The 27,845-nt window shown below is 43.0% G+C and overlaps 1 protein-coding gene across 2 annotated transcripts; it reads left to right on the forward strand.

Moving 5' to 3' along the window:
* On the forward strand, positions 1-27,711 carry LOC121697742 (deleted in malignant brain tumors 1 protein-like). Of its 2 annotated transcripts, XM_042079400.1 has the most exons (19): positions 1-144; positions 7,957-8,277; positions 17,512-17,820; positions 18,108-18,416; positions 18,622-18,924; positions 19,026-19,334; positions 19,466-19,777; positions 19,986-20,300; positions 20,738-21,052; positions 21,156-21,470; positions 21,976-22,272; positions 22,387-22,440; positions 22,594-22,911; positions 23,325-23,501; positions 23,769-23,867; positions 24,377-24,448; positions 24,528-24,611; positions 27,064-27,204; positions 27,432-27,711. In XM_042079400.1, the coding sequence occupies exons 1-19, from the start codon at positions 81-83 to the stop codon at positions 27,470-27,472; spliced, it is 4,155 nt and encodes a 1,384-aa protein (XP_041935334.1). In that variant the 5' UTR covers positions 1-80; the 3' UTR covers positions 27,473-27,711. The 2 variants fall into 2 exon arrangements, with proteins under 2 accessions (XP_041935334.1, XP_041935335.1); XM_042079401.1 differs by lacking the exons at positions 1-144; positions 7,957-8,277 and adding an exon at positions 10,823-10,944.
* Positions 27,712-27,845: the final 134 nt, after the last annotated feature.

The following is a 27,845-nucleotide window of genomic DNA, read 5'->3' on the forward strand; positions in this document are numbered from 1 at the left end:
TGTGTCAGTGGGTCTGGGAGAGCAGAGGTGAGGGTTGTGCTGTCTGCTGAGCCCCAAACTCAGAGCTTCTGCTGGGGAAGATGAAGACGGAGGGCTGCCTGTGGATCATTCTCTTGGCCTCTGTGGCTCTGACCAACCAACAAGGTAGGGTATGATTTATTCCACAAAATAAAATGAACACTTTTAGCAAAATGCGATCAGATTTCTTGCTTTATGTAGTCAGTCTCTTGTGTATCTCTTGTGTATGCTGAAAGGTTTAAATTCTGAAATCTAAACAGCATTCTGTCACAGTGGTGTGCTTGCCTATGGCGTGCTTGCATAGATTTTAGTACTAATGTCTATCAGCCCATTCTAGAGCAACTTTTAGAGCGACTTGTGATAGTTGTCTTCAGTAGTTATGCCAATGCTTTAGGAATGTTTGAAACATTTGCGCATAAAAGTAGTTGTTTTTATTTAGAATAACAGTTCCTCTACATTATGGAGTCTACAACGAGCTTTTAAACAATTTCGTACAATTTTAGGCAAGCATACCATATCTTGCTTATTTTTATGAAGAATATTAATTACTGCTGCTTTATGTGTGGATGTGTATTTGGGTAATTGCATTGCCCCCAATAACATGTAGTGGCTTTACACAAGTGAAGTGAATTCAGCAGCTAGTGCTGTGTGGTATTAAGCCATGAGTGAACTGTTGTGTTGTGTGTAGTAGCTTCCATGCTCGGGTCGGATTTGAATGTTTCTCCAGCAATTGTTCATATCCATTGCGGAGCACGTGGTGGTAGGTGGCCATTTTATTGCCATTTGGTAGGTGGCCATTTAGTGATGCTTTATGTGTGTTTCAGTAGCATTCAGTGAGTTAGGTGCTTATTTTGGTACGTGGCTGTTGTGCCTCGGCCTTATTTGTGTTGGTTACTTTGTTGCTGTTTGAATTGAATGATATCAAATTGGTTTGTTTCCTTTGATCACCTCATACAGACCTCTCTTGAGGTCACCATCCTCTCTTCTGTATCATGATTTCTTTTTCTCTCTTGGTATCATTCTTTCTTTTGTGTGGGTGCTCTTCACATTTATCTCTGTTTTTAAATCATTATTTAGAGATATAACTACTATATGCACTATCTATAGATTACATACTTACTGTAATAACATGTATATAATCATGCAGAATAAACTTGCACTTGAACAAGAGAAAATATATGTTTAAAGTGTTAAATCAGTGGTCCCCAAACTTTTTCTTCAGAGGGCCAGCTCACTATGTCTGGCTCTAAGAGAGGGCCAGAGACTCGGAGTATGTCAGTAACTGTAAATAGCTTAGTGCTGTGAACAACAGCAGTCTATGTTAGTTGAATATAAATCCATTACATTTAATCATAGGCTATTGAAATCTAATACCAGTGTTAGCTGTGTTTATTTTATATTGCCATCATGCCATATCAATATAAAATGTAGTTCAAAATGGAAATGCCTCAAATGAAATACTACTAATAAAAAGACTTTACCAAAAGTATATTTTATTCAAAATTTGTGAACTCTGAAGTCTGTGTCTTTGCATACACAGCTGAAGTTGTGAACAAACTAGCCTGACGAGCCAGACCCACATCAAGATGTAGGGTCTGGGAACTTACCACTGGCACTGCTCAATCCTCAGGGCGGGATAAACGGTTGTCTTTCAAATTTCCTCTGCACGCAATAGGATAGCACTACAAGTCATGAGTCCCATGTGTTCCCACCAGCGGAGCTAGTTGGCTAGTTGATCAAACTTTTGCCAATTTAAAAAAAGCTTAACTCGAGACGACTCTATACACGATGTGATTGGCCTGATAGAAGTTTCATTTTTCCAGCTCGCAAGCCAACGGCGAGTTGCTAAACTACCCTGGCTGCAAATTACATTTGCTGCCGCTGGGGTGCGTCAAGATTCTAGGCTATGAACAAACAATATCCTACAAATAATTGAAATTTCTCAAACTATGAGAGTTTTATGAAGTCCTGGAAAAAACATCTGAAATGACTATTCTAACTTTCACTCACCTGGTGAGAACTGTGAACTCTGCTGTTTTTATGAACGTTTGAACGAGTGAATAAAAAATAGAAATAATTATCCCAGTCACAGAAATATGACTTGAAAAGAAGTTAGGCCTATTAACAATTCATTTATAATACTTTGAATACTTTGAACACTGATGCAGTCAGCATAGGCCTATCTTGCATTGTTTGCAGATAGGACTGTACATTTCATTCCGTTTTCAATGGCAAACTCGAAACAGCGCCAAAACAACCACCAGTGGACAAAAAAAGTATTACACGTGTACTGTTTGCCATAGAGAATGAATGGGGGAAATTAAGGAGGTTGTAGTTTGACGGTGTCATACTTCTGTGCGGGCCAGATGCTACACGGACATGTTTTGGGGGGCCACCCAAAATGCAGTGGGGGGCTGTATCCGGCCCGCTGGCCGTAGTTTGGGCACCACTGTGTTAAATGTAGACGTCATTATATAACGTAGCAAAAGTGTAATTAAATTATGTGTATAGGTCAATTCAAATAGTTAAATTACGTTGTTTGATGTTTGTAGCATAAGTAAGTATTTACCTCCTAGTGGTACAAAATATGACCTCCCTTCCTGGTCCTGGACATTCTCTCCAAAAATAGTGAAAAAAATAAATAATAATTCTAATAAAAATCATGCCTGTCAATTTGTCTCAATTTGTCAATTTGTCATCTCCTTCTCCGACCTTCTCAATTATAATCGAGAATGAGTCTGGAAAAAGGTTCATTGACTTATGATTTCCAGCAGGGGTGTAACTAGCAGTGAAATTAAACTTGAATTGGTGCATTTACTGTAACTCTCACCAAATCGTTTTAGAAGTACAGCAATCTTGTAAACAAAGGTTTTAAATGCAGTTGTTTACTAAATCCCAAAGAAAAACACGTCCATACCAGATTAGCAATTGTATTTGCGTGCCCAGATTTTAGGGACATTGGAAATGGGCTTCAATGGCCTCTTGGCCAGACGGACCTGCAGAGCAAATCCCAAATTTGCCAAAAGTTTGTTAGGGGCTTCCAGGCTAACTCCAGTCCCTACTTTTGCAACTCATAATATGTGTATGTAAGTGAGTGTGTGTGTGTGTGTGTGTGTGTGTTTGGTGTGAGTTTGTGTTTGGGGGGGGGTACCTGTGTGTCTGTGTGCTACTGTGTGTGTCAGTGTGGTTGCGTGTGCATTTGTGTGTGTGCGTGTGTGTGTGTGTGTGTGTGAGTGGGGGGGGGGGGGGGGTTATGGTGTAATGGTGTGTGTGTGTGTGTGCGCGTGTGTCTGTCTGTCTGTCTGTCTGTCTGTGTGTGTGTTCAAGTTCAAGTTCAAGTAGTTTATTGTCATGTACTCATAAAAGGAATATAAGAAATGAAATTGTTTTGGTCAAGAGCCAGCTCAACTTTAAAGAATAAATTAGTAGTAGTAATTAAAAATGTATATTGTGTGAGTGTATGATTGAGTGTAGGATATGGTGTGTGTGTGTGTGTGGGGGGGGGGGGGGGGTGATGAAATGGTGTGTGTGGGGATGGGGGGTTGTTGGTGTGTATGTGTATGTGTGTGGGGGGGGTAATGGGGTGTGTGGGTGGGGGGGATTGTACCTGTGTGTGTGTGAGGGGAGGGGGTATGTTGTTTGTTTGGGTGGGTACGATGTAATGGTGTGTGTGTGGGGTGTAATGGTGTGTGTATTGGGGGGGAGGGGTTGTAACTGTGTGTGTGTGTGTGGGGGGGGGGGGGGGTGGAGGAGTAATATGGTGTGTGGGTGTGGTATGTGTGTTTGGGAGGTATGGTGTAATGGTGTGTGTGTGTGTTTTATATTTATTTATTTATTATTTTATATTTATTTATGTATTTTATATTTATATATTTTTTCTCTCTTGCCACTTGCCCCCCACGCCCACATACAGGTACATCCCCTCCACTCACACACACCATTACACCATTGGGGGGTTGGGGGTTATGGTGTAATGGTGTGTGTGTGTGTGTGTGTGGGGGGGGGATTATGGTGTAATAGTGTGTGTATGTGTGTGTGTGTGTGTGTCGGGGGGGGGGGTTATGGTGTAATGGTGTGTGTGTGGGGGGGGGGGGGGGGGGGGGGGGGGGGGGCAAGTGGCAAGAGAGAAAAAATATATAAATATAAAATACATAAATAAATATAAAATAATAAATAAATAAATATATTTATAAAATAAATAAATAAATAAAAAATAAAAAGTAAGTAAATAGTAAGTAAATTTAATTTATAGAGCACATTTAAAATGGTTTCCATTGACCAAAGTGCTGTACAGAGAAAGTAAGCAAGACAAATACAGAAATACAATAGACAAATAGACAGCCCTAAACAAATAAATAGCAACAGTACAGAAGACACTTGAATATGAAGAAGAGAGGAGAGAGATGGACAGCTAGGAAGCAGAGAAGGTCAAGGAGTAAAGGTGGGTCTTTAGTCTTGTCTAGTCTAGATTTAAAAGTGGTGATGGAGGGAGACAGTCTAACATCTAGGGGCAGACAATTCCACAGACGTGGGGCTGCTACCGCAAAAGCTCTATCGCCTCTTTGCTTGAGGCGGGTGCGGGTCACAGAGAGAAGATCTAAGGGACCTGGATGCTGAGAGGGGATGGAGGAGGTCAGAAATATATGAGGGAGCCAACCCATGCAGTCCCTTATAAACAATCAGAGATTTCACACAACAACAAGATTTCTACCGTAACTTCCTGTTAAATTAAATATGTCATGGCTCTATTGCGCTGCACGGCCACCAGATGACGCCATTTCATTGCTTGATTTTACATCCAAAAAAGGCCCGAAGTGCCGTGAAATGCCGCCATCTATTGGTCTTAAATATGTAATGTAGCCCATTATATTAATTAGAAAAAGGTTGATTAGTCATGAGGAAGATAATGACAGACGGTAGGAGGGTGAAGAGACTGTGGCTGGGATGACTGGGGTCAGCGAGGATCCGCTAGGGTTTTTCTCCTGCAGGGCTGTAAAGGTCCTGAATAGTTGGTACTGTGCTGACCTGACCACCTTCTGTAGAGCTGTGCAGTAATAGACGGTGCTACCATGCCATGCTGTGATGTTGCTAGTCAGGATACTCCCAATGGTACAGCGGTAGAAGTTGGTCAGTATTCACCGTCCATACCAAACTTCCGCAGCCGTGTGTTTGCTAACATAAAATTGCACAGCATTTTTGGAACTCATTATTTACTGTACATAATATAATTAAAATATTCAGAGAATCCAGAGACATTTTAGAAAAGAGGGGACAGGGTTGAAAAACAATATGGATGGCTGTGGTCTTTTGGACGTCAGATGGCACTCTATTAAAAACAGACATGTTTCTGTAAGAAAATCATTGTATGGGCTCAGGAAAACATCAATAACCATTGTCTATGAGAACAATTTGATGCTCCAATCACAAATGCGTAAAACTCTACCGTGCAAAGAAGAAATGTTATGATATGATACAGAGATGCCACAGTCTTCTCTGGGCCTGAGCTCATTTAAGATGGACTGAGGTGAAGTGGGGAAACAGTCCTGCAGTTAGACCAATCAAAATGACCACTGTCACGCTATCCGGAGAAATATTCTTTGGTTACCACTATTTAGGCGGCTCCCATTGACTTCCATCGAACACATGTAAACAAAACGTCAATTATGTGCTCAAAGCCAGCAACCATTTCACTTTGATAACAAACTACATTTTCGTACAACATATAGCAAAAATAACAGAATTTGGATCAAGCAACGTGGAGAAGTCTCAGGAGGAAGAAAATTGCCGCGGAGTGACCGGGTCGGGGAGTGCTTTGCATTTCCCCTTGTCCGTGAGTTACGTAGGCCTATAACAGGTTACCTTGGCGGCCGTTATCTTTTACTTGTCAGAATAATTACATTCAAAAACATATATTAATATTACATCACAATTTATAAAGGAATGAAGTTTAAAAAGAAAAACACAATATATCACACAGAGGGATTACACAAATAATTCGTAAGAAAAAACAAGATTTCTACCGTAATTTCCTGTTAAATTAAATATGTCATGGCGCTATTACGCTGTACGGCCACCAGATGACGCCATTTCATTGCTTGATTTTACATCCAAATAAGGCCTGAAGTGCCGTGAAATGCCGCCATCTAGTGGCCTGAAATATGTAATGTAGCCCATTATATTAATTAGAAGAGAAGCAACCGTCGAATAATCTTGTACTTCATTTATTCGTGTAATCCATCTGATATATTGTGTTTTTCTATTTAAATTTTGTTCCTTTAGAAATTGTGGACTATCATTAAAGTATGTTTTTGAATGTAATTATTCTGACATTCGACATTAAACGACCACAAATTTAGGCAATGGGCACAGTCTTAGGGGCTGACACTTTGCATAAAATTTATCCTCACTGCTTAAGCCAAATTCTGTTATTCCTGCTCTATATATGTTGTACTAAAATGTAGTTTATTATCAAATTGAAATGGTTGCTGGCATAAATCCGCGGCTTTAGTTTAACCACATAATTGACGTTTTATTTACATGTGTTGAATGGGAGTCAATGGGAGCCGGAAATCGGTAAAAAGCGGTGACCAAAGAATATTTTTCCGGATACTGAGAAAGCAGTATCAAAATGTTCATGGACTCTGTATCCTATGTATCCTCTGTATGCTAAAGAGGAAAGGGACTATCCAACTTCTTATAGTTCTCAGTTCAACACCCAGCATCTACAGTATAATGATATGGAGGTGCATTAGTGCCTGGTGCAGGGCTGCCCAACTGATTTTTTTTCTGTCTCAGAATGTCATTATGTCTCAACGTTCTATTGACTCAAACACTGGTTGCAGTTCACTATCTAGCCACAGTTTAACACTGTTTTAGGGGGGGGGGGGGGGGGACAGCTCCATAGTCATGATGATGACAGAGTGAGGAGAAGCTAGTAGCTTATCTGAATTGTCCAATTGTCATTGCTCAATCAAATCTATTGTATTGTATTCATATTTTGTGTATTACTTTTGTGTATTAATATTGAATATTTATTTTATTATTCCTTAATATGTGTTCAACTTCAAATTTATGGAAACACACTGTGCTGCACAAAATGTTTTAAAAAATATGTCTCCATTCAATTTGTGCCATACGGACATGTTGTGTTCTATTAATTATTCATTCATATTGATACAAATAACTTTTTTCAAGACATAAAATTGCTCAATATGCTTTTCTTCAAAGATTTTGATTGCTTCAGATACACTGTATATTTCTACTCCTTTAAACAGCCATATAGATGTTCAATAATTTCATGATGTTAGTAAAAGTACTGTAAACACAGTGCACAGTGAAGTGTTTTTATTTCTTTAAAAGTAGTCTACCTTTCATAGAATATTAATTTTGCACATATATGCAATACATTTCTTTATTTAATGGTCCACTCCACTTCAACATTCTGCACATATTACAGTAGGCTATATAAGTATGGCTCCATAATAGAACAGCCCAGGTGCTAACATGGCCTGTCTGCAGTCCAGACCTGTCACACTGGGTGCATCATGGAATGAAAAACATAGTTAAGAAGACCCTGGACTGTTGGGCAATTGAAATGTTCTATCAGGCAAAACTGGGACAACATTTAATTCTCAACACTCTAGCAGCTGGTCTCCTCAGTTCCCAAACATTTACAGGATGTTGTTAAATTAGGAGGTGGAGCAACACAGTGGCAAACATGCCCCTGTCCCAGAGGAGTTGCTGACATCAAATTCCAAAAAACAATACAATTTCTCGGTTTTACAACTGATATGTTGTCTTTGAACTATTCTAAATTAAATATAGAGCTAACATGATTTGCAAATCATAGCATTCTGTTTTTATTCACATTTTACACAGTGTCCCAACTTTTTTGGAATTGGGGTTGTACTAATCTCTTTGTCTCTGTCTCTTCTTTAGGTACTGTGAGGTTGGTGAATGGAGGCAGTCGATGCTCTGGGAGAGTGGAGGTTTATCATGCAGGAGAGTGGGGCACCGTCTGTGACATTTATGTGTGGAATATGCCTGATGCTGCAGTGGTGTGTAGAGAGCTCGATTGTGGTGATGCTGTAAAGGCTCTGGGTGGAGCTCACTTTGGAGAGGGATCAGGGAAAAGCTGGATGTGTAATGTGAGGTGTGAGGGATCAGAGTCCACACTGAAGAACTGTAAACACCAAGGATGGAAAGACTGGACTACAGGAGTGTGTCAGCATTCCAGAGATGCTGGAGTCATTTGTTCAGGTATGCAGGATCATTGTTTTAATACTTAATTTGTTCATTAATTAAATAATATAAAAATAATTTTAAAACAATCCATATGAGAGTACAATTATATTGACAAATTATAACTACAATGATAAAAAGTGTAATGCTTTATGTGGCTGCACATTAGAATTTATTTTCCCCCCAATTACTCATTTTATCTTAACCAAGTGAAAAATATCAATGCAAATCTGTGGTGCTCTAATCACCATTATTTTGTGACAGGAAGGTGCTAACCTCTCAATTTTTTACATTCTGAATATGATGTATTGCAATAAATGCATATATAGCCTACTGTAAGATATGCTTAAGCTACAACTTTAAACATGTGTTATGCTTGTAGTTTGAAGTTTGACAATGCTTATAGCTTAAAACATTTTGCACACATCTCCTAAAGTTTCATTTGGCTCACTCAACGAAATGGCTGATAACATCCAATCAAAATCCAGCAGCCAGTACAAGCTTGTCCCAATATTTTGACATGGCTGTGCCAATATGTTGTGATATAAAGATTAAAAAATGCTGAATCACTGTCCGTTTTTGGTTGCACACCAACACACAAACACACACATATGTCACGCACACACACATGCACGAAGCACACATCTATGTGTACCCACAAACACACACAGAAACACACACACACACACACACACACACACACACACACACTCACACACACACACACACACAGTCAGTGAGTCAGTTCTCAAAAGTTCGTAGACAGAGACACACAAATAGCCACACACACAAACACACATACACACAATGGTTTAATTATATTTTGAAATTATACAAATTTATATTTGTATTTTGAAACATTAAAGTACATTAAACATAAAGTACTGTCACTACAGTTGAGTTAATGTTTTGACTGCCATACCAATGAACCTGGCTCTTTGGTGTTGCAATCAAGCTGCAGACTTAGTCCCCCGGAGACCTGTTCAATGTGTGAGCCATATGAGTGACCCCCAGGATAGCTTGGCCCCTGTGTGAGGGACCTGAGAGATGTGTGAAGCACTAGTGTGTGAGTGTGGGGCACCCTGGGATGGGAGAAGTATGACTGGTGGATGCGTGAGAGACACCTCTTCCCAAAAGGGGGGACAATGTGATGGAGTGCCATTTCAATAAGCCTGGCTCTTTGGCGAAGCGGTCAAGCTGCAGGTTTAGTAACCCGGAGACTGAGGGTCGAGGCCAGGTGGGGTGACTGCCCCCTCCCTTCTCTACAAGCGCAAGCAAGGACAGACACACACAAGAACACACAAAGATACACACATGCAGGTCTCTTTGATTACATGTAAACTGATGGCATCTTAGGCCACCCACAGAGAACACTCACATTCATATCTAGCATGTATTGTTTATGCTTGGGACATGGTGATGAAGTTTGAAGTTTACATCACTGTCCTCACATGAACCTCAGATGGAGTGCCCAGGCTGTCTAAATCCAAGTCCTGCTCTGGGAGACTACAATTACTTCATAGGGAGAGCAGACACACAGTGTGTGGTGCACAAAAAGGGTTGATACATTTCTCACCCTAAGTTGCCAATTATTTGGTTCAATTCTTTCATTGATCACTTACAATGTCTAAAGAAATATGATATTTGAAAAGTTTTAAAAGTCGAAAACTTTTTACGAAGCACTCAGTATTTAAAATGATTTCTCCTTGCCATGTGTGTGATGCTGCCTTTGACAGGATGCAGAGGTTGTGTGTCGACAGCTGGACTGTGGGGCTCCTGTAGAGGTGCTGAGAGCAGCTGCATTTGGAGAGGGAGAGGGCCAGGTGTGTGACCTATCTTAGACCTATGGCGAAACAATGAAACAATGCCATTCAGAATGATTACTCAGCATCCAGTTCAGGACGACTAGCTTCTAGTACTCACATACATTCCTAGAGCACCACTGGGCGGCCACTTTCAGTCACCCCAGCCAGCTGGGCTTATGGGTGAACTGGTCAAAGTGCTCTCTTTCGGTCCCTCAGAGGCTGGAATGTCTTGGGCTCAACCTTGACCCCAAGCATGTGATAGCCAATCTGACATTGTTACGATGTGCTGTCTGTGCACTCAGGTAGATGGTACACTTTCACAAACACACCTCATCCACAAGGGGGCGCCAGTTTGGTTCTTTCACCTGGTAGCTATTTAAAGCCATGAAGTAGCTTTAATGGGAGATGTAGTTTGGCATAGTGGGGAAGGCCTACCAGTTTCTCTTTGTTTCAGCCCTGACCTCTCCCCGTTTTGGATTTACTTTGTGTTGGGCTCTGTGATGGAGTGCCGTCATTATGGTTGAGTATGCGCTCTGAATGCCACACCTATGAGTCTGGCTGCTAAGCTGCAGATCTAGTACTCTGGAGACCTGGGTTCGAGCCACGATGGGATCACTGTTCTCTCCCTTTGTTACATATGGCGTCAGAAGTGGGATGGCTTGCCGTAAGGCCATTGGAGGCGTGCCCAATGTGTGAGCCGTATGAGGGACCCCTATGATAGGTTGACCCCTGTGTGAGGTGCCCCAGAGATGGGTGAAGCACTAGTGTGTGGGGCACCCTGGGATGGGAGAAGTATGCCTGCTGGATGTGTGAGGGACGCCAGTGGGAATGAAGCGCATGGGTATGGGAAGGGTCCTGAGTGCTGGCCCGGGACTTGGAGGTAAGCTGGTGTCCTTTTTAGAGATGCACCGATAGATCGGCTGGTGACCGGAATTGGCCGATTTTCACGTGATCGGCCATGACCGGCGACCGGTCGGTCAGTCTGAGACATGCCGATTTTATCCCGGTCAAATGCACTTGTGCGCCACAATTGTAACAACACCCAGCTGAGTTTGCAAAGTTTGAAGAAGCTAGCAACCAGGCCAACACTCAGGGCTGGATGTAGGGCTATAAAGAAAGCGCTAATAGGCTACTGAGTTTTTCTATGCAGCAAACGCTGTGCTTTGCCATTGGCCTACTGCGTGGAATTTACTAAGCTGTCACTTCATTAGGCTACGTAAACATCGCTCATCACCGTCCGTCACTGCCGTTAATTGCGTGCCAACAGCTGAACCACAAGCGCTGCTGAACGGAGATAACCGATTGCGACATTAAAAATAATCAAAGTTTAGCGATCATAGGCTACATAATAAGATGTCAACAAGCAGCAACATACAGTAGCACTAGTAGTTCTACTCCACTTTAAAAAAAAAACACTCAGAACTTTTTACTGCACGTAGATTAGGGCTATGCCTTAAAATACCCTAGTAGATTGAGAAGTGGATGTCGTGAAAGTGAACAAATGATAGCCTATTAGAAAGGCAAACAAACGTTAAAGTTGCTTTTGACATAGCCTACAATGAAGAAAACTGATGCCCTGAATACTGAATCAGCCGTCTCTGAAAGTTTCTAGGCCTATAGCCTAATTGATGCATTTAACCGGAATTTGGATTTAATTTTTTCACCGCAAAACAGACGTGCACTGTTTTCATATATGGTGGAGCACCTAATCGCTATTAGCACTTCTCCTCCCCTGTGTTTGGTGATAGCCTAGGCTACAACCACTTTTCACTCGCCATCCCATAAATTCATCAATGCATATGAAAATATGTTACATGGTAGCATGTTCAAATGTATCATGACAATTTTTCTTATATCTTTAGTTGGATATTGGATGTGAGAAGAATAAAATGGGTGTTCCATAACTTAACTTAATCCATAATTTGATACTGCAACTAAAGTTAGACTTGAAGAAGAATCTGTCTGCTCACCAGTTCCATTTTTTTAACAGCCATTTCATTATTGATAAGTTGATTACATGTCTATATTAACATGTTCTATCAAAGAAAAGATAGAAAATAACTATTTGTGTGTGTGCTGTAAAATGGTTAGAAGAAATGAAATCGGAATCGGCTAAAATCGGTATCGGCAGGTCAAACTCTATGAAAAATCGGAAATCGGTATCGGCCCAGAAAATTGCAATCGGTGCATCTCTAGTCCTTTTGCATTGCATCCATCATTAGGTCATACACTCAGACTACCACTATCACACACACCTAAGTTGGGGACTCTGGTCTGGACAACACAGATTCCTTACACTTATTGGAAGTTGGTTGCCGGGCCTTGACTTCATAACAGACATGCAAGCAACAGGCAGATATTCATGCTTGCATAGCCTGGGAGAGATCGCCAGTGTGCGCTCATGCCAAAGACTGCTTGGCTTACTGGCCGTCAGAAGTTGCTCAGATTGAAGAGAGTGTTGCATTGCACTGTCCCACTAGCGTTCACCAGAGACAGTTAGCACTGGTGTGACCCTGAGCCGGGTGAACTGCTGGATGGCAGCAACCTCAGACGGCTCCCTCCACAGCTGGAGGGTCGTGTACGAGGACAGGAGTGCCAGTGGTGTGTGGATGTTCATGAACCCCCAGGGTGTCTTACACTCCTCTCAGCTCTGCCACCTGGTGAGGAGACTGTTGTTGTGGGCACGCATGCTTTGTGGTCACTATGTGCAATTCAAGATGCCCGCAACAGTGGCGCCTGTACACAGACACGCCTGAACATGGAACACGCTTCGATGCTGAACAAGTCAACTTGTTTACATAGAAAGAGACTGCCTTATAATAGGTGTGGTTCTCGATCCTCTACGACAACTCATCGCTGGGCCTGGAAACATTAGCACACACCTGACCGCAAACACTCCTCATGCCTTTCCCCAACTTCCACCCATCTCAGCTTTGCCAGAGAGAGTGCAGTCCAGAGGGCCACTCAATCATACCTATCGCCCTGCGCTGGCCGACCCAAACCTGGATGTCGGACCTCAGCTTAATGCTGAATGACCAGTCTTGGCAGGTGAGATGTGAAGGGACGTCCTGGCGCCCAAAATTCACAGCTGGAGGGCCATGTACGAGGACAGGAGTGCCAGTGGTGTGTGGACGAGCACCCAGAGATGCCTCCACATCAACACACTAGAGCTATACACAGTGTTTATTGCTCTGAAACACCTCCGGCCCCCCGGCTGTTGAGATGTCATGTCTGAATCAAAACAAACAACATAGCAACGGTGGCGTTCATGAACCACCAGGGTGTCTTACACTCCCCTCAGCTCTGCCACCTGGTGAGGTTGTGTGGCTGTGTGTGTAGGTGTGGTTCTCGATCCTCTACGACAACCCATCGCTGGGCCTGGATACGTTAGTGCACACCTGACCGCAAACACTCCCCATGCCTTTCCCCAACTCACACACATCTCAGCTCTGCCAGAGAGAGTGCAGTAAGAGGGCCACTCAATCATACCTATTGCCCTGCGCTGGCCAACCCAAACCTGGATGTCGGACCTCAGGTTAATGCTGCACGGCCATTCTTGGTAGCTGCTGAGGGACGTCCTGACGCAGGTGCAGGGCTTGATATGACACCAGGCGTCCAAGAGCTGCGGTTACTGCCTGGTCCCTGAATAGGCGAGACTGCTGAGTACTGGGCTACCCCCTCAGTCATTGAAACTATTCAGAGTGCAAGAGCACCGTCTACAAGGTTTCCAGGATACTGGAAGTAAGAAATGCAGTGAAATTATGTCTGGTGTCAGCCTATTTGTGCATTTATGGGGGGGGGGGGGGGTGCAGTAGAAGAGGGGTTTAGTAGATTAAGTGGCAAGGGCTGCATAAGAAAGGTGGGGGAGGATTGGGATTGGGGGGGGGGGGGGCACCAACAAGGAGCACCCAAGAGCAACAGGAAGGAAAAACTCCCTTACCAAGGAAGAAACCTTGACCAGATCCACGGCTCAAGGGGCTAATCCAACTGCCAGAGGTCTTGGTGTGTGTGTTGGGGGGATGACAAGGGAGATGGGATAGTGTGCTGTATATGTGGGGAGAGGGCAGTGTGCAATATGTGTGTTGGAGAAGCTTCCTCATGAGACAATGTGCTGTGTATTGGGGGGGGGGGGGCAGTGTGCTGTAAGTATGTAAGTATGTAAGTCTACACAGTCTCACTACTCTTTGAAGGGGCAGGTGTTTGCTGACTGATTCACCAGTGTCACAAGAGCTTCAACTGACTATGGAGCCTGTCGACAATGCCGAAGGCTCGTCCTCAGCATGCGCAAGGTGGACTGCAGAAACCACACTGTCAGCTACACTGACCACTCTGCGTCATCAGCACTGCGCCATCACCTGCCTAGCGTTACCGCTGCTCAACTAAAATGCCCCCAAGAGTAGCCTGGACGCTACGAGCCTGTCAGGACTCTGCCTGCTCCTTGTTGTCCTCCCATCAAACACGACATCCACAGCCAGGCTCTAAACACACATCAGTATGCTGCTTGTGCTAGACTGTCAGCTTGTGTTCATGACTGTTAACCATGCGTGGGGCACTCTGGTAGCAATTAGTACATCATATTATCAGCGCTCAACCTATTAGCATCGACTCGATGAGATCGCCCACCACAGCCCAACACTAGGGACATGTCAGTATTTTACTTGTGCTAGGTTGTCGACTTGTGCTCATGACTGCCAACCATGTGTACAATGCATCCTGGTGGTGAGTCTTATGCAGGACACATTGTCCATAGTCACCAATGAGCAGAGGTGGAAAAAGTACGAAAATATTGTACTCAAGTAAAAGTACCAATACCTTGATGAAATATTACTCAAGTACAAGTTAAAATACCGATCTGAAAATGTACTCAAGTAAAAGTAAAAAGTAGTTCATTTAAAATGTACTTTAAGTAAAAGTTACTTAGTTACTTTTTTTTTGGGGGGGGGGGGGGGTACCAGAACAACCAGTTTTACCAGAGACTTTCTAATGAGGAGATACAGCACTCAAAAAATCCTCCGTAGTAATGCATGGGGTTAGTTTGTAACGCCAATATGGCAGTTGTCTACACATACCACAACCCTTCCGCGGCAAAACGTCGACATGTGAATACATTGAGCCAGTCATGTGGTGTGTTGTGAATACATTGAGCCAATCATGTAACCTGGCTCATTGAGATGGGGTCTGGGAACTAGACATTAATTTTCTCGTATTTGAAACGTGGTTTACGAATGCCCAGAGCCGTTGATTGGGCGCTACGAATGTCTATCAAATGCATTTGTACATAGCTCATAACGGCTTTGGTGTGTCGTCATCATCTTGCTGCCCTCCCTCCGTTCTGTGATTGGTTCCCTCGTTGAGGTGAAAACGAAGTCCATAGAATCCAGGCTGTCTAGCAGCATGAATAAAATCGTGCGCGTAAGCCAGCATGGGAAAACCCAGGCTACCAATCATGTGGTGTGCTGTGAAGACATCGTGCCAATTATCTGTTGTGATCTCGCCGCTGGAGCAAGATTGGTGTTGTGAAGCCTTTCGCACATGCATTTCTGCCGAAATAGATGCACGATAAGTGCCCAAAAAGCGTTGCAATATGGCCGCCGAGTGGAGGTACTTGCCTAAAAGGACTTTGGTCCTAGCTCGAGTTGCTGCAGCCAGCAGCTAAGGCAGCCATGTTCATGCTCCCAGTGTGTAGCGCTGTAGCTGCAGCAACTCGAGCTAGGTAAAACTGATTGTTTCAGTTTTGTTCATACCGACAGTACTCGGTGACATTAAGAAATGGAGATCTATGTGAAAAATCACCGGAGTTCTCCTTTAGGTTTGAGCAGTAGTTGCAGTAGTTTTGTCATAGGCTACAGGAAATGTCTTGAAGCTGTCTTTACATACAAAGGCTTTTCCACAAAGTATTGAAGAAATTTCAGTAGGCACGTTCAATACTTTTTTCCTGTGTCATTCCACTTTAATACACATAACTCTTATGTTTGACTCACTGGAAGTTTAGGCTAATTACTTATTTCCACCATATATTTATTTTACCTGAATATTTTAATTTCCAAATTAAATGTCAAAATGAATGTCAGACGAAATTTAAAGTTTGACTGACTGGATTTTGTATACAAAACATAGTGAAAACTGTCTAAGGTCACTCTCACTCTCCCTTGCTAAAGAACTAAATGGTTTAGTCCGCCTGGACTTGGCTTTCTTGGAGAAAGACATTGCATGTTGTTCTGCTGGTGCAATGTCTTTCTCCAAGAAAGCCAAGTCAGGTTACTAAAAACAAAGGCCAAAACAGGAAAAAGAGAGACATCAAAATGAGGGGAAACAACTGCTAATAAACTTCTTTCCAAAGAAAGGTGAGCACAAACGTCAAAACACGAAATCCCATGGTGTTTGCTTGAATATCTCCGCAATCATTAGTGCTAAACGAACTGAGACAACCCATTGAAATAGCGGAAAATACACTTTCATAGGTTAGGCTACTACACATGTAATCTGATGCATCTCGTGATCATCTCCATCACTTTCAGAAAGACTGCATGGCGCCAGCTTGATTCATGTCCTGTTGTAGGCTACATGCTGATCATTATCACTAGGCTAGTGGTTTAGGGCAAGATTTTATTTTCTCTCCCTTTCTGTTTTCGTTAGTCTTGACTTTTTTTTTTACTCAAGTAACGGATGGGATTTTTGATGTAGCGAAGTACAATACTTCACTCAAAATGTAATCAAGTAAAATTTAAAATACCGATTTTATAAACTACTTAAAAAATACAAAATACACAGAAAAACTACTCAATACAGTAACGTGAGTAAATGTATTTCGTTACTTTCCACCTCTGCCAATGAGGCACTGTGAACATCTAGTGAACTGGACATCTTGTGAACATCTAGTGAACTGGACTGGAGAAGGACTGAAAGATAACAAAGGTTATGAACATAACCTCAGTTCTCTAAAGGAGACATTAACCCTTTCCTGCCTCACTGGCACACTTTTGATTGCTTCAGAATGTAAATACGGACTGGTTGTTCACAGGTGTGGCTATTTTTAACAAGTAGCCCACAAAAAACTCCCAAGATGAGTGGTGACATCAAATAAATGAGAAACTGCTTTTTTGATGTGCACAAGTGACACAATGATATGAAGATTGAACAGGTAGTTTTGAGAATTTCAATTCTGATCTGAGAATTGTACCAAAGCGACTCAGAAAAACTGTAATAAATGTAAAAGGTCAGAACAGACAACACCGGCCACAAGTGGCTGATATCAATCTCCAGAGTGGCCTGCACTCTCCACAGCTCTCCACTGGGAACAGATGTGTTTGCACACCACTAGCCACAAGCTACTATTCCATTTCCCCTCCAGCACTCTTCCCAGCGTTGTTGGACTCAATACCACCTTGGTGATCATACTGAAAAACATGCCATCCATAAGTAAACATTATTGCTCATATCTCCTTAGGTGCCTTGAGGTTGGTGAATGGCAGCAGTCGCTGTTCTGGAAGAGTTGAAGTTCTACACACAGGACAGTGGGGCACAGTGTGTGATAACGGATGGGACCTGCGTGATGCTGCAGTGGTGTGTAGAGAGCTGGGCTGTGGAGAGGCTGTAGAAGCTCTCAAAGGTGCTCAGTTTGGACAGGGCTCAGGAGAAATTTGGATAAGTGATGTGGAGTGTGTGGGGTCTGAGTCCACAGTGAAGGACTGCAAGTCACAAAGATGGGGTGCAGAAAACTGTGGTCATCATCAGGATGCAGGAGTCATCTGCTCAGGTAAACTGACAGCAACTGATAATAATGAATTCAATAATAGACATAATCACATGCCACCTTGTCATATAACCTTGTAAAACAAAAGTCAGTGTGTGAAATCTCTGGAGCATTGTAGTAATCATCTACAGCTGAAATAAATAATTCTGCTCTGAACCACAACCGCTCACATGACAATGATACAGGACTGATCTGCAGAAGTACAAATAAAATATATTATTATTGTAGTCATCATAACAGACTGTCACTTGCACCCTCCGTATATTATCATCTCTTTATTCCCACCCTAGATACCTTGAGGTTGGTGAATGGCAGTAGTCGCTGTTCTGGAAGAGTTGAAGTTCTACACACAGGACAGTGGGGCACAGTGTGTGATAACAGATGGGACCTGCATGATGCTGCAGTGGTGTGTAGAGAGCTGGGCTGTGGAGAATCTGTAGAAGCTCTCAAAGGTGCTCAGTTTGGACAGGGCTCAGGAGGAATGTGGATGAGAGATGTGGAGTGTGTGGGGTCTGAGTCTAGAGTAAAGGACTGCAAGTCACAAAGATGGGGTGTAAAAAACTGTGGTCATCATCAGGATGCAGGAGTCATCTGCTCAGGTGAAAACAATGATATTGTAATTAATCATAGACCATATTACTCCTGTAACATTATCATAATATTACAACATTTTAAACATACCAGTGTGTGAAGTGATGGGGTCATTTAAATTAACACATACAGAACACAATTAAATATGCATGCTATTTGTAGCTAGACATTAGTATTGTCAATGTACTCATACCAATAAATTCCGAATTGCAGGAGTCCAACTGATGGGCCATTCTCACTGCTCTGGGAGAGTGGAGCTGCTTCACAAGGAGACCAGACACACTGTATGCAGTACCACATTTGACTGGCAGGATGCAGAGGTTGTGTGTCGACAGCTGGACTGTGGGGCTCCTGTAGAAGTGCTGGGAGCAGCTGCATTTGGAGAGGGAGAGGGCCAGGTGTGGTCAGAGGAGATCCAGTGTGGAGGCAACGAGACTCAGATTCACCTCTGCCCAACATCCCCTACACCCTCACACAATTGCTCTCACAAGCACGATGTTGGATTAGTTTGTACAGGTAGACTAAGAGAGACACTGTAAACATTACCCTGTATTATGTAATTATTAATTAATTGCCAGTAAACCATTAGGTGTGTCACTGTTTTCTCACTCCCACAGATACAGTGAGGTTGATGGATGGCCCCAGTCGCTGTTCTGGGAGAGTGGAGGTTTACCTTGGGGGAGAGTGGGGCCCAGTGTGTGGTGCTTATTGGGACCAAGTTGATACAGCAGTTGTGTGTAAAGAGTTGGGCTGTGGTGATGCTGTAGATTCTCTGTCAGGTTCCCACTTTGGAGAGGGAGCAGGGAGACTCTTGATGGCTGAGGTTGGCTGTGTGGGGTGGGAGACCAGACTAAAGTCCTGTTCTCGTAAGGGATTGAATGAGCACACATGCCAGCCTAAAGACAATGTTGGAGTCACCTGCTCAGGTAAGGTGAACACGTGGCTGCAGTAAAATTATGGAAATACCCGTTCCATTATTTAAATGATCAATATTATGTATCATATCATACCTGAGGTTTTTATTGCACAATGCAAAGTTCTAATTATTTTCACACAGAACACAGAGCTCCCAGGCTAGTGAACGGTTCCCAGCGGTGTTCTGGGAGAGTGGAGATGGAATATGGGATCACCTGGGGAACAGTGTGCAACACCACATTTGACTGGCAGGATGCAGAGGTTGTGTGTCGAGAACTGGACTGTGGGGCTCCTGTAGAGGTGCTGGGAGCAGCTGCATTTGGAGAGGGAGAGGGCCAGGTGTGGTCAGAGGAGATCCAGTGTGGCGGCAACGAGACTCAGATTCAACTCTGTCCAACATCCCCTATCAACCACAACTGCTCACATGATAGGGATGTAGGGTTAGTTTGTTCTGGTAAGAGCTCATGCCCTTGGAAATTAGTTTAATTCTTATTTCCTTTTTTTAGAATGATGTATTTGTCTACAACAGTTGTTGCAACCGTTAGTCTTGCAACCGTTTCTTATGTGAAGTAAGGACAACATGGCTTGTTATACTTTTGCTGCTACAGACTTTTCTGTTAACCTAAATAAAGTTCAAGGGTTTCTCACTGTGCCCTTTCCAGGATACACTGATGCCAGACTGGCCAATGGCAGTGACTCCTGCTCAGGCAGAGTGGAGCTCAAGTACCTCAGAGAGTGGGGCACAGTGTGTGATGCATCCTGGGATATAAGGTCCTCCAGCGTGCTCTGCCACCAGTTGAAGTGTGGGAGTGCTGTGGCTGTTGTAGGGGCAGAGTGGTTTGGTGAGGGGAGTGGAAGCATCTGGCCTGATATGTTTGTGTGTGAGGGGAATGAAACTGGCCTCTTAAGATGTGGAATCTCCTCATGGAGTCGAGCTGCATGCTCCCATAGACAGGATGCTGGAGTGATCTGCTCAGGTGAGCTCATGACAAGACCATCTCTGAGGAGGAAATGGTAGTTTATTTATTAATGTATAATAATAAATGTAAAATTCAGGGAAGAAAGTCAGTATGATTTGTTGTTTTTTTTATTAATGAATCAGGTATATAATATAGTAGCATTACATCAGAGTATGCACATCAATATCGATGTATAATTAATGGTTTATTGGCTGACAAAAAAGTTTGGACACCCATAGACAAAATGCTGGAGTATCAGATGAGCACATGAAGACCATTTCTGGGGAGAAAATATCAGGAATTGGAAATGTTTAGGTAGCTCAAAATAAATGCATTCTTTGATACAGTATTGCAGTATTGCATTATTTGATACAGTATATGTATTATGGCAACTTATAGGGGATGAAATCTGTGTACACATATAAACTGTATATTAAACTGAAGACATTTTGCAGGTTCCTCCCTCTCCCAGTACAATGGGACGGTGCGCTTGTCTGGAGAGAGGCGGTGTGAGGGAGCGGTGGAGGTTTACGTCACTCAGAGGTGGAGGAGAGTTCTGCTGGACTCCTGGAGTCAGTCTGTAGCCTCCGTGGTGTGCAGACAGCTGGCCTGCGGTTCTGCTGTTAGGTTCTTTGGTTCTACTGACACAGATGGTGATGGGTGTGTCTCAGGAATCCATTGTTCTGGACGTGAGACTCACCTGGGAAACTGCAGCCCTCCACAGATACTAAACTGTACTTCTAGCCAGCAGGTGACCGTTGTCTGTTCAGGTGTGTACATAGACTACAAAGTCTATCAGTGATCCTATAGCACAACTATAGAACTATATAAACTTTTTGTAGTGTGTTTATGCATCTCTTTTCCCCATATCAGGCCTTCAGCCAGTCAGGTTGACAGGATCTGGAGGAGACTGTGCTGGCAGACTGGAGGTTCTCCACAACGGCTCGTGGGGGACTGTGTGCGATGACTCCTGGGACATGCAGGATGCCCAGGTAGTGTGCAGACAGCTGCAGTGTGGCACAGCTCTCAGTGCTGAGGTCCCTGCATCCGTTCCCCCAGGAGATCTGCCCATCTGGCTGAGCGAGGTGAACTGCACAGGAGATGAGACGAGCCTGTGGGAGTGTCCCCCAGCAGAGTGGGGGCAGCACGACTGCTCACACAAAGAGGATGTGTGGGTCATGTGCTCAGGTACAAACCATTAGGCTGCTCACTGCGCTATACATGTTCACAATGTGAAGGGTTCAGATGCAAAAGCCTCTAAATGCCACCTATGTCAAAAATGAGATAAAGATGGTGAGGGGATGCTCTCCACACATAGTATACGCTAATCAAATAATTTAACTTCTAAACCCACTAAATACCACTCTCTTCCTGGTCTGAAATATCGATTTATAGGCAAAAACCTATAGGAGCCTGAATTTAAATGCTCATTTAAAAGAAAAGTGGTCAGACGGATTTAGAGGGTTTTGCATCTGAACTCTTCATGTACACTTCCCTTCAGGTAGCATGCCCATGTGCTGCACACACACACTAGCACCCCTCACACATCCACCAGCTGCACTTCTCCCATCCCAGGGTGCCCACCACACACTAGCACCTCACCCATTCTCATCTGACTCTTTCAGTGTGGTGTAAGAATTGTGGTACTGTCATAGACAGAATTACTTTCATATGAAATATCTATTGTCCACAGGGTTCATTCAGCTGAAACAAACCACAGACAGTCGTGGGCCATGCAAAGGTGTAATAGAGGTCTATTACAATGGCACCTGGGGAAACATATGTGTCAATGACATGGACACAAACATAGGCTCTGTGATTTGCCGTCAGTTAGGCTGTGGAGGACTTACAGTGACCACTGATGCCAAGCCAACTAAAGCCAAGCAACTGATCCCTCCACGATGTAGGAAGCACGATACACACCTTGAGCAGTGCAAACCATTTCAATGGAGAACAGACTGCAGGAGGGTTGCTGATCTAGAGTGTACAGGTCAATATTGGTATCCCCTAAAGTTATGATGTAATGATATTATTATTCAAATGGTAATCACCGGTGTAGTATGTGGAGTCGTTTATGTTTATTTTATTTTTACTTCTGGCACAGGAACTGAAACAAAAGCTCATATCATACACAAAGAGTCAGTTAAGGAATGTCCAGGTGAGATAAGTGCTGTTGGTTATCTATTAGACACTTTAAAACTCGTCCATGAATGCATATGCTATACTATGTGTGTGTTGGTATGTGTGTGTGTGTGTGTGTGTGTGTGTGTGTAAGTGTAAGCGTGTGTCCATAATCTCTCTCCTCTTCCAGTGTCTCCAACGCTGAGGCTGGTGGGGAGTCCCACTCGCTGCTCAGGGAGGGTGGAGGTGCTCCTGCAGGGAGAGTGGGGGACGGTATGTGACGACTCCTGGGACAAGAGGGACGCCAAGGTGGTCTGCAGGCAGCTGGACTGTGGGGAGCCCGTGGATGAAGGTGGAGAGAAGGGCCCATTTGGAAGGGGAGGCGGCCCCATCTGGCTGGACGAGGTGGACTGCACCGGCCATGAGCACCACCTGTGGGAGTGCTGCCGCGCCCCTCTGAATCAAAGTGACTGCATCCATAAGGAGGACGCCTGGGTCACCTGCACAGGTGAGGGAGCACTCAGATGATGTAACTGTCAGGATCTGGCCCGGACTGTTAAGTTTGTGCCACCCTGGTGGTCATTTTGTGTATTGTCCTGTGTTTGTTTTTGCCTGTTCCCCATGTGCTTTGTGTTACCTGCCTGTCACCCGCCCCATACACACATCATTTCATCATCCCTCCCTACCCAAACATGCACACTAACAACCCCCCCCCCCCCCCCCCCCCCCCACACACACACACCCACACACACACAGGTATAATACAAAAACAGTCAGTTAAGGAAAGTCCAGTTGAGATCAATGCTGTTGGTTTTCTATAGACACTTTAAAATTGGTCCATATATGTACAGTATATGCTATACTAAGACAGTAAAGACATACGATGACATGCATTTCATGTGGCCATTTTGTGCTCTCCAGGGCCTCCACCTCCCACCACCCGTCCTCCAGTCAGCTCTGGGAGAACCACAGGGCCTCCATGTGAGCCTGCAGGGCTTCCTGTCTCTCCAGCGGCTGCTGCCACTCTGGGGCTCCTGCTCCTGCTGCTGCTGGGCTCACTGGCGGTGCTGGTGGGGCAGAACAGGGCACTCAGGAGAGGTGCTGCTACAACTTCATTGTTTCATCAATAAGTGTTTTTCACTTAATTTAGTTTAACTGCTTTATTGTACCGTATTTGGTTGTCTAGGAAATAATTTCAAATGCTATATTGGTTTGAAAATGTGGGTATTTGTTGTGGTAGAGAATTTAAACTGTAAATGCACCTTTTTGTCATCAAATGTACAACATTGGTTTTAGTGCATTAATTGATGACTGTATAATAAATATTATCATAGAGGTCAGTGCATTGCTCTTCCTATCCTGCAGCTCTCTCCAAAAGGAGACACGTGGAACTGAATGAAGCTGTATATGAGGAGCTGGACATCAGACTGACCACAGCCGGCTCCTCCAAAGGTCATCATAGAGGTGAGAGGTCATCAGGCTGGGTGTAGGTGCACCTCAGACACACACGCTATGCTATTCATACCACTGGGCCAAGACAAGCACTTACTAAAAACATAACCCACACTGAAGGCACACAACTACACACTATTGGCAGAATGCCTGATTTGGCTCTCTGGTCTGTGAAAAAAAAAATGTTTTGAGTTGTGTGCTACTGCCCTACTGATAAGAATTATTAGTCAGGGTGGGAGTGAAACTCAGAAGGCTTCGTGTCGTAAGATCATAAACAGAAAACCACACTGGCTATGCAGCTGCATCAAAACACAGTACAGGAGTCTATGGGAAAGGGGAGGAGAATCATAACTGCCAAACCACAGTGTTGTGGTGTTTGCAAGTATGAGAAAATGTAATCGACTGCACGACTTAATGTGTTGGTCTGTGTTTTATAATGTCCCTACAGATATGCAAACAGTACACTGTTTAGATCAATGAATGTAACACCTAACACAGCTTAAGTATTTTCCGTCTGACAGCACGCGTCCTATCTGATGCTCGGAATTCCTGGTACGAGGACGTGCAGGAGGATGAAAGGAGACCCATCTCAGGTAGGGGAATGAGAGGAAGGCTGCTGGCTTTTTGACAGGCTCCGGTCCATGTCTGATACTGATCTCTCTACTTTTTCAGTTCCTTCTCTGGGAGAGCCAACAGAGTACTATGATGATGTCACTGCTGATGACAACGAGACCAACCTCAATGATATGTTGACAGGTTTGTGGCTGCTCTGATGGGCTTATCAAAAAATGTGTACGGTAGTTCTGATCAGTGCTAGGATTAGAGCTGCTACTTCTACTACTATGTTGTTATTTTGATTTATTACATTTGATTATACTAAATTGTCCTAATGTGGGACACTGCCTAATGTGGGACACCTAAGCTCCAGTGAGTGTAGCTCTTCCCCAAACTAATGAATGTCAGTGAAACTATGGGAAAGCCAAAGCTGTAGCCTGGGGTCCTGTGATTAAAATTGGATGTGGATTTAATGTGTTGCCCTCACATTGTAACATAATATAGCTCAGTGTTTCCCAAACTTTTTTTCTGGGGACCCACTTTTTAAAAATGACAGACCATCGCGACCCATTTCACTTCAGATTTAACATGCAACCACCAATATTGTTTTAGGCCACAGGTTCTCAAACTTTTATATGCCCCCCTAACCATTCTACAGTGCCATATCTAGATACGTAATAGCGCCTATGTCTTGCCTACTACCACTACTATTACAGGGATTGGTGATGCACTCAGTTTCCCACAACTCTGCCATCTCAATTACACATGAAACAATGTTAAATATTTTCAAAGCTATACAATTCTCGCTCAGTTTTGTACAAACACACAACCTCAGGTTTTCCTCATCCTGCTTTGAAAACAGTTGTGTTGCATTTTTGGCACCATCAGCGTGGAAAGTTACCTAAAAGATAACGTTTTAATGCGCATTCGAGAGTTTGGTGATATTCTTGCATTCTACGCAATCGTCACTCTTCAACATAGTAAGCTGTTCCTGTATATCTATAGAGAAATGTTGTAGGCTACGTTGCGTTGCAGAGAAATGGATCCATAACAGCGTTAATTCCAATGTAAACATAGCTCAAGTCGTTATATTGTAGCCTATTTCTGGAGGTTTCTTTGGAAAGTTGAATCCGCAAGTTAAGTGTTTGTAGGCCTTATACTGAGGCTGTGTATTGATGTTGTGACAAGCTATGTTGTTGAAAGAATGTGAAATGAATAAATATCAGAACAAGAGGCTTTTGCGCAATAGCCAAAAGATAATGCGCTTTTACTGTAGCCTAGTAGAGTTTGCGAGGTGGAAAACAAGAGGAAATAATAGCTTTTAAAATGTAAATTTAAATTGTAGCCTTATATAATACACTGGTGTGCATTTTAAATCCGAAATAATAAGGAATGTGAGGAGGCTGCTATTAACTTTAAAGAGTGCATCTACAATTGAAACTATCAGCCTTTGACGCAAATAATTGCCATGCCCGGTACAGGATGTGTGCTTTAGTTGACAGCATGGTAACTAGATTTTAATCGGTCAACGGAAGCAGCTGTCCGTTAATGTTCATGCTGATTTTGCAACTGCGAGGTCCATGGCAGGCGCCCCACAGAAATGTTTTATTTTGCGAGTGAGATGCACGCTTCCCCCTCTGCGGCGCGTTCGCCCCTAGTTTCAGAGCTATTCTAGGGCCGTGACTGTGGTAAACAAACTATATCCTAATAGAAAACTGATAGCTTTCCTGGTTAAATGGTATAAGCTAGGCCTATTAGCCTACACAACATAAATTGTGCTGGCGACCCAAATAAAATCTCCTGCGACCCCCCCCCCCCCCCCCCCTATTATAACTAGTCTAAATGGGTCGACAAGAGGAGCAGCGTTGTTTGACGATACAAATAACATTTTGCGCAAGGTACAAGGTAAAAGGTGTTAAGCTTTTTTTAAAATTGGGATGTTACATGCATCTTAAATTTCTTGTGTTTGGGCTATTTGTTATTGGAACCTAAACAATATTGTTGAGGTGATGAGGGACTCATCTCAGGTAGGCAGGACATGAGAGCAGGTCTTGGATCAGTGGCACTAACTGTTATTCCATTATGCCATGTAGAACTTATGTAGAGCTCAAATGAGAGTTATACAACAATAAGTTCCAGTCAAACTATTAAATAATTCTGATTGGATGAGAGGCATTACACAGTGGGGATATTCCGGGACATCCACGCTTAGACTTTTCACTGTTAGTAATCACTCAGAATGTAATTCAGAAAGAGAGAGCAGTGTTTTCATATATTGAGTGTGAAAATGGAGTAAGTGGAGTATAGGGTGACTGTTCAATTTATCTGGATCTGCGGGGCTGGCAGTGTTATTCTGTTATGCCATGTATAACATGCAGCTGGAATGAGAGAAGACATAGAGCCAGTGGCTGGTGGAGGTGAATGATTTAATGAGAGGATTTCTGTCGAGTCTTTAAGAGAGGAGGTGCTAGAGGATTATGATGACATCACCACTGATGAGAATGCCCCTAAAATGACCAAGGCTGTGTGTATGTGTCAGCATTTTATGAGCTTATTATGCCATACACAGATTAAATGCACACATTAAAAAATGAATATCTTTGTCCCAGTCTTTCTTAATGAGCATGACTGTTGGATGTTTATCTAATTTAAGCAGTGGAGACAAAGCATGCCAATGAAAAAGAACAGGAGTATTATGATGACATCATGAATGAAGATGACCTTCAACTGACATCAGGTATTGCAGGGATGATGACAGCAGACCAAGGTCAAGAGTATGATGGTGTCATCACTGGTGAGTAGTAGTCCATTGTCAAAATAAATGTACTTTTGTTGATGTTGGTTTTACTTTAATACAAACTTAACATTTTAAGATTTCAACTACATTATAATAATTGGTTATTATCTAATGTTTTGGACAAATGTAAATAAATAAACAAACACAAATTCCTCTTCAGTACTAATCAGTACACATTTCTGTTTAGATTGGTCAGTGGTGTGAGTGACTGTTGTTGTTGCTAGGGATTGATTATGATGATGTGGGGGCGGAGTCTGAGGAGTGACACATGAAGAGGTCAGCAGAGCAGAGGACTCATCAGCTGTGATGGACTGGAGTTCTGAGCTTATCCTTGAGATGCCATATATATTTGATAGCTTATGACAAAAGTATATGCAAAGCTTATTTTTACAATGGATATTTTGTTATAATGCCATTTATATTCCAAAAATGTATTTTTATGATTTTTGTTGTGTGTTTTTCTCCTGATCCAATTGCTGATATTTAGGCAATGTACTTTTTTGTTTTTCCTTGCAAATAGCATTTATATTTACAGTGAACTTTAGCTAAAAAGACAGTTTGTGTTAAACTTAAAAAAAGAAAAAACTAAAAATGATTTGCTATGAACTGTAAGAATGTATCTATTTCTTTCACTAACA

The sequence above is a fragment of the Alosa sapidissima genome, chromosome 22 (genome assembly GCF_018492685.1).
Source record: "Alosa sapidissima isolate fAloSap1 chromosome 22, fAloSap1.pri, whole genome shotgun sequence".
Lineage (NCBI taxonomy): Eukaryota > Metazoa > Chordata > Actinopteri > Clupeiformes > Clupeidae > Alosa > Alosa sapidissima.

Coding starts and splice junctions, on each gene's coding strand:
- LOC121697742 (XM_042079400.1), top strand. CDS start 81: ATGAAGACGGAGGGCTGCCTGTGGATCATTCTCTTGGCCTCTGTGGCT. Junction 18,925..19,025: donor TGTTGGATTAGTTTGTACAG/GTAGACTAAGAG, acceptor TCACTCCCACAG/ATACAGTGAGGTTGATGGAT. Junction 22,912..23,324: donor CGCCTGGGTCACCTGCACAG/GTGAGGGAGCAC, acceptor TGTGCTCTCCAG/GGCCTCCACCTCCCACCACC.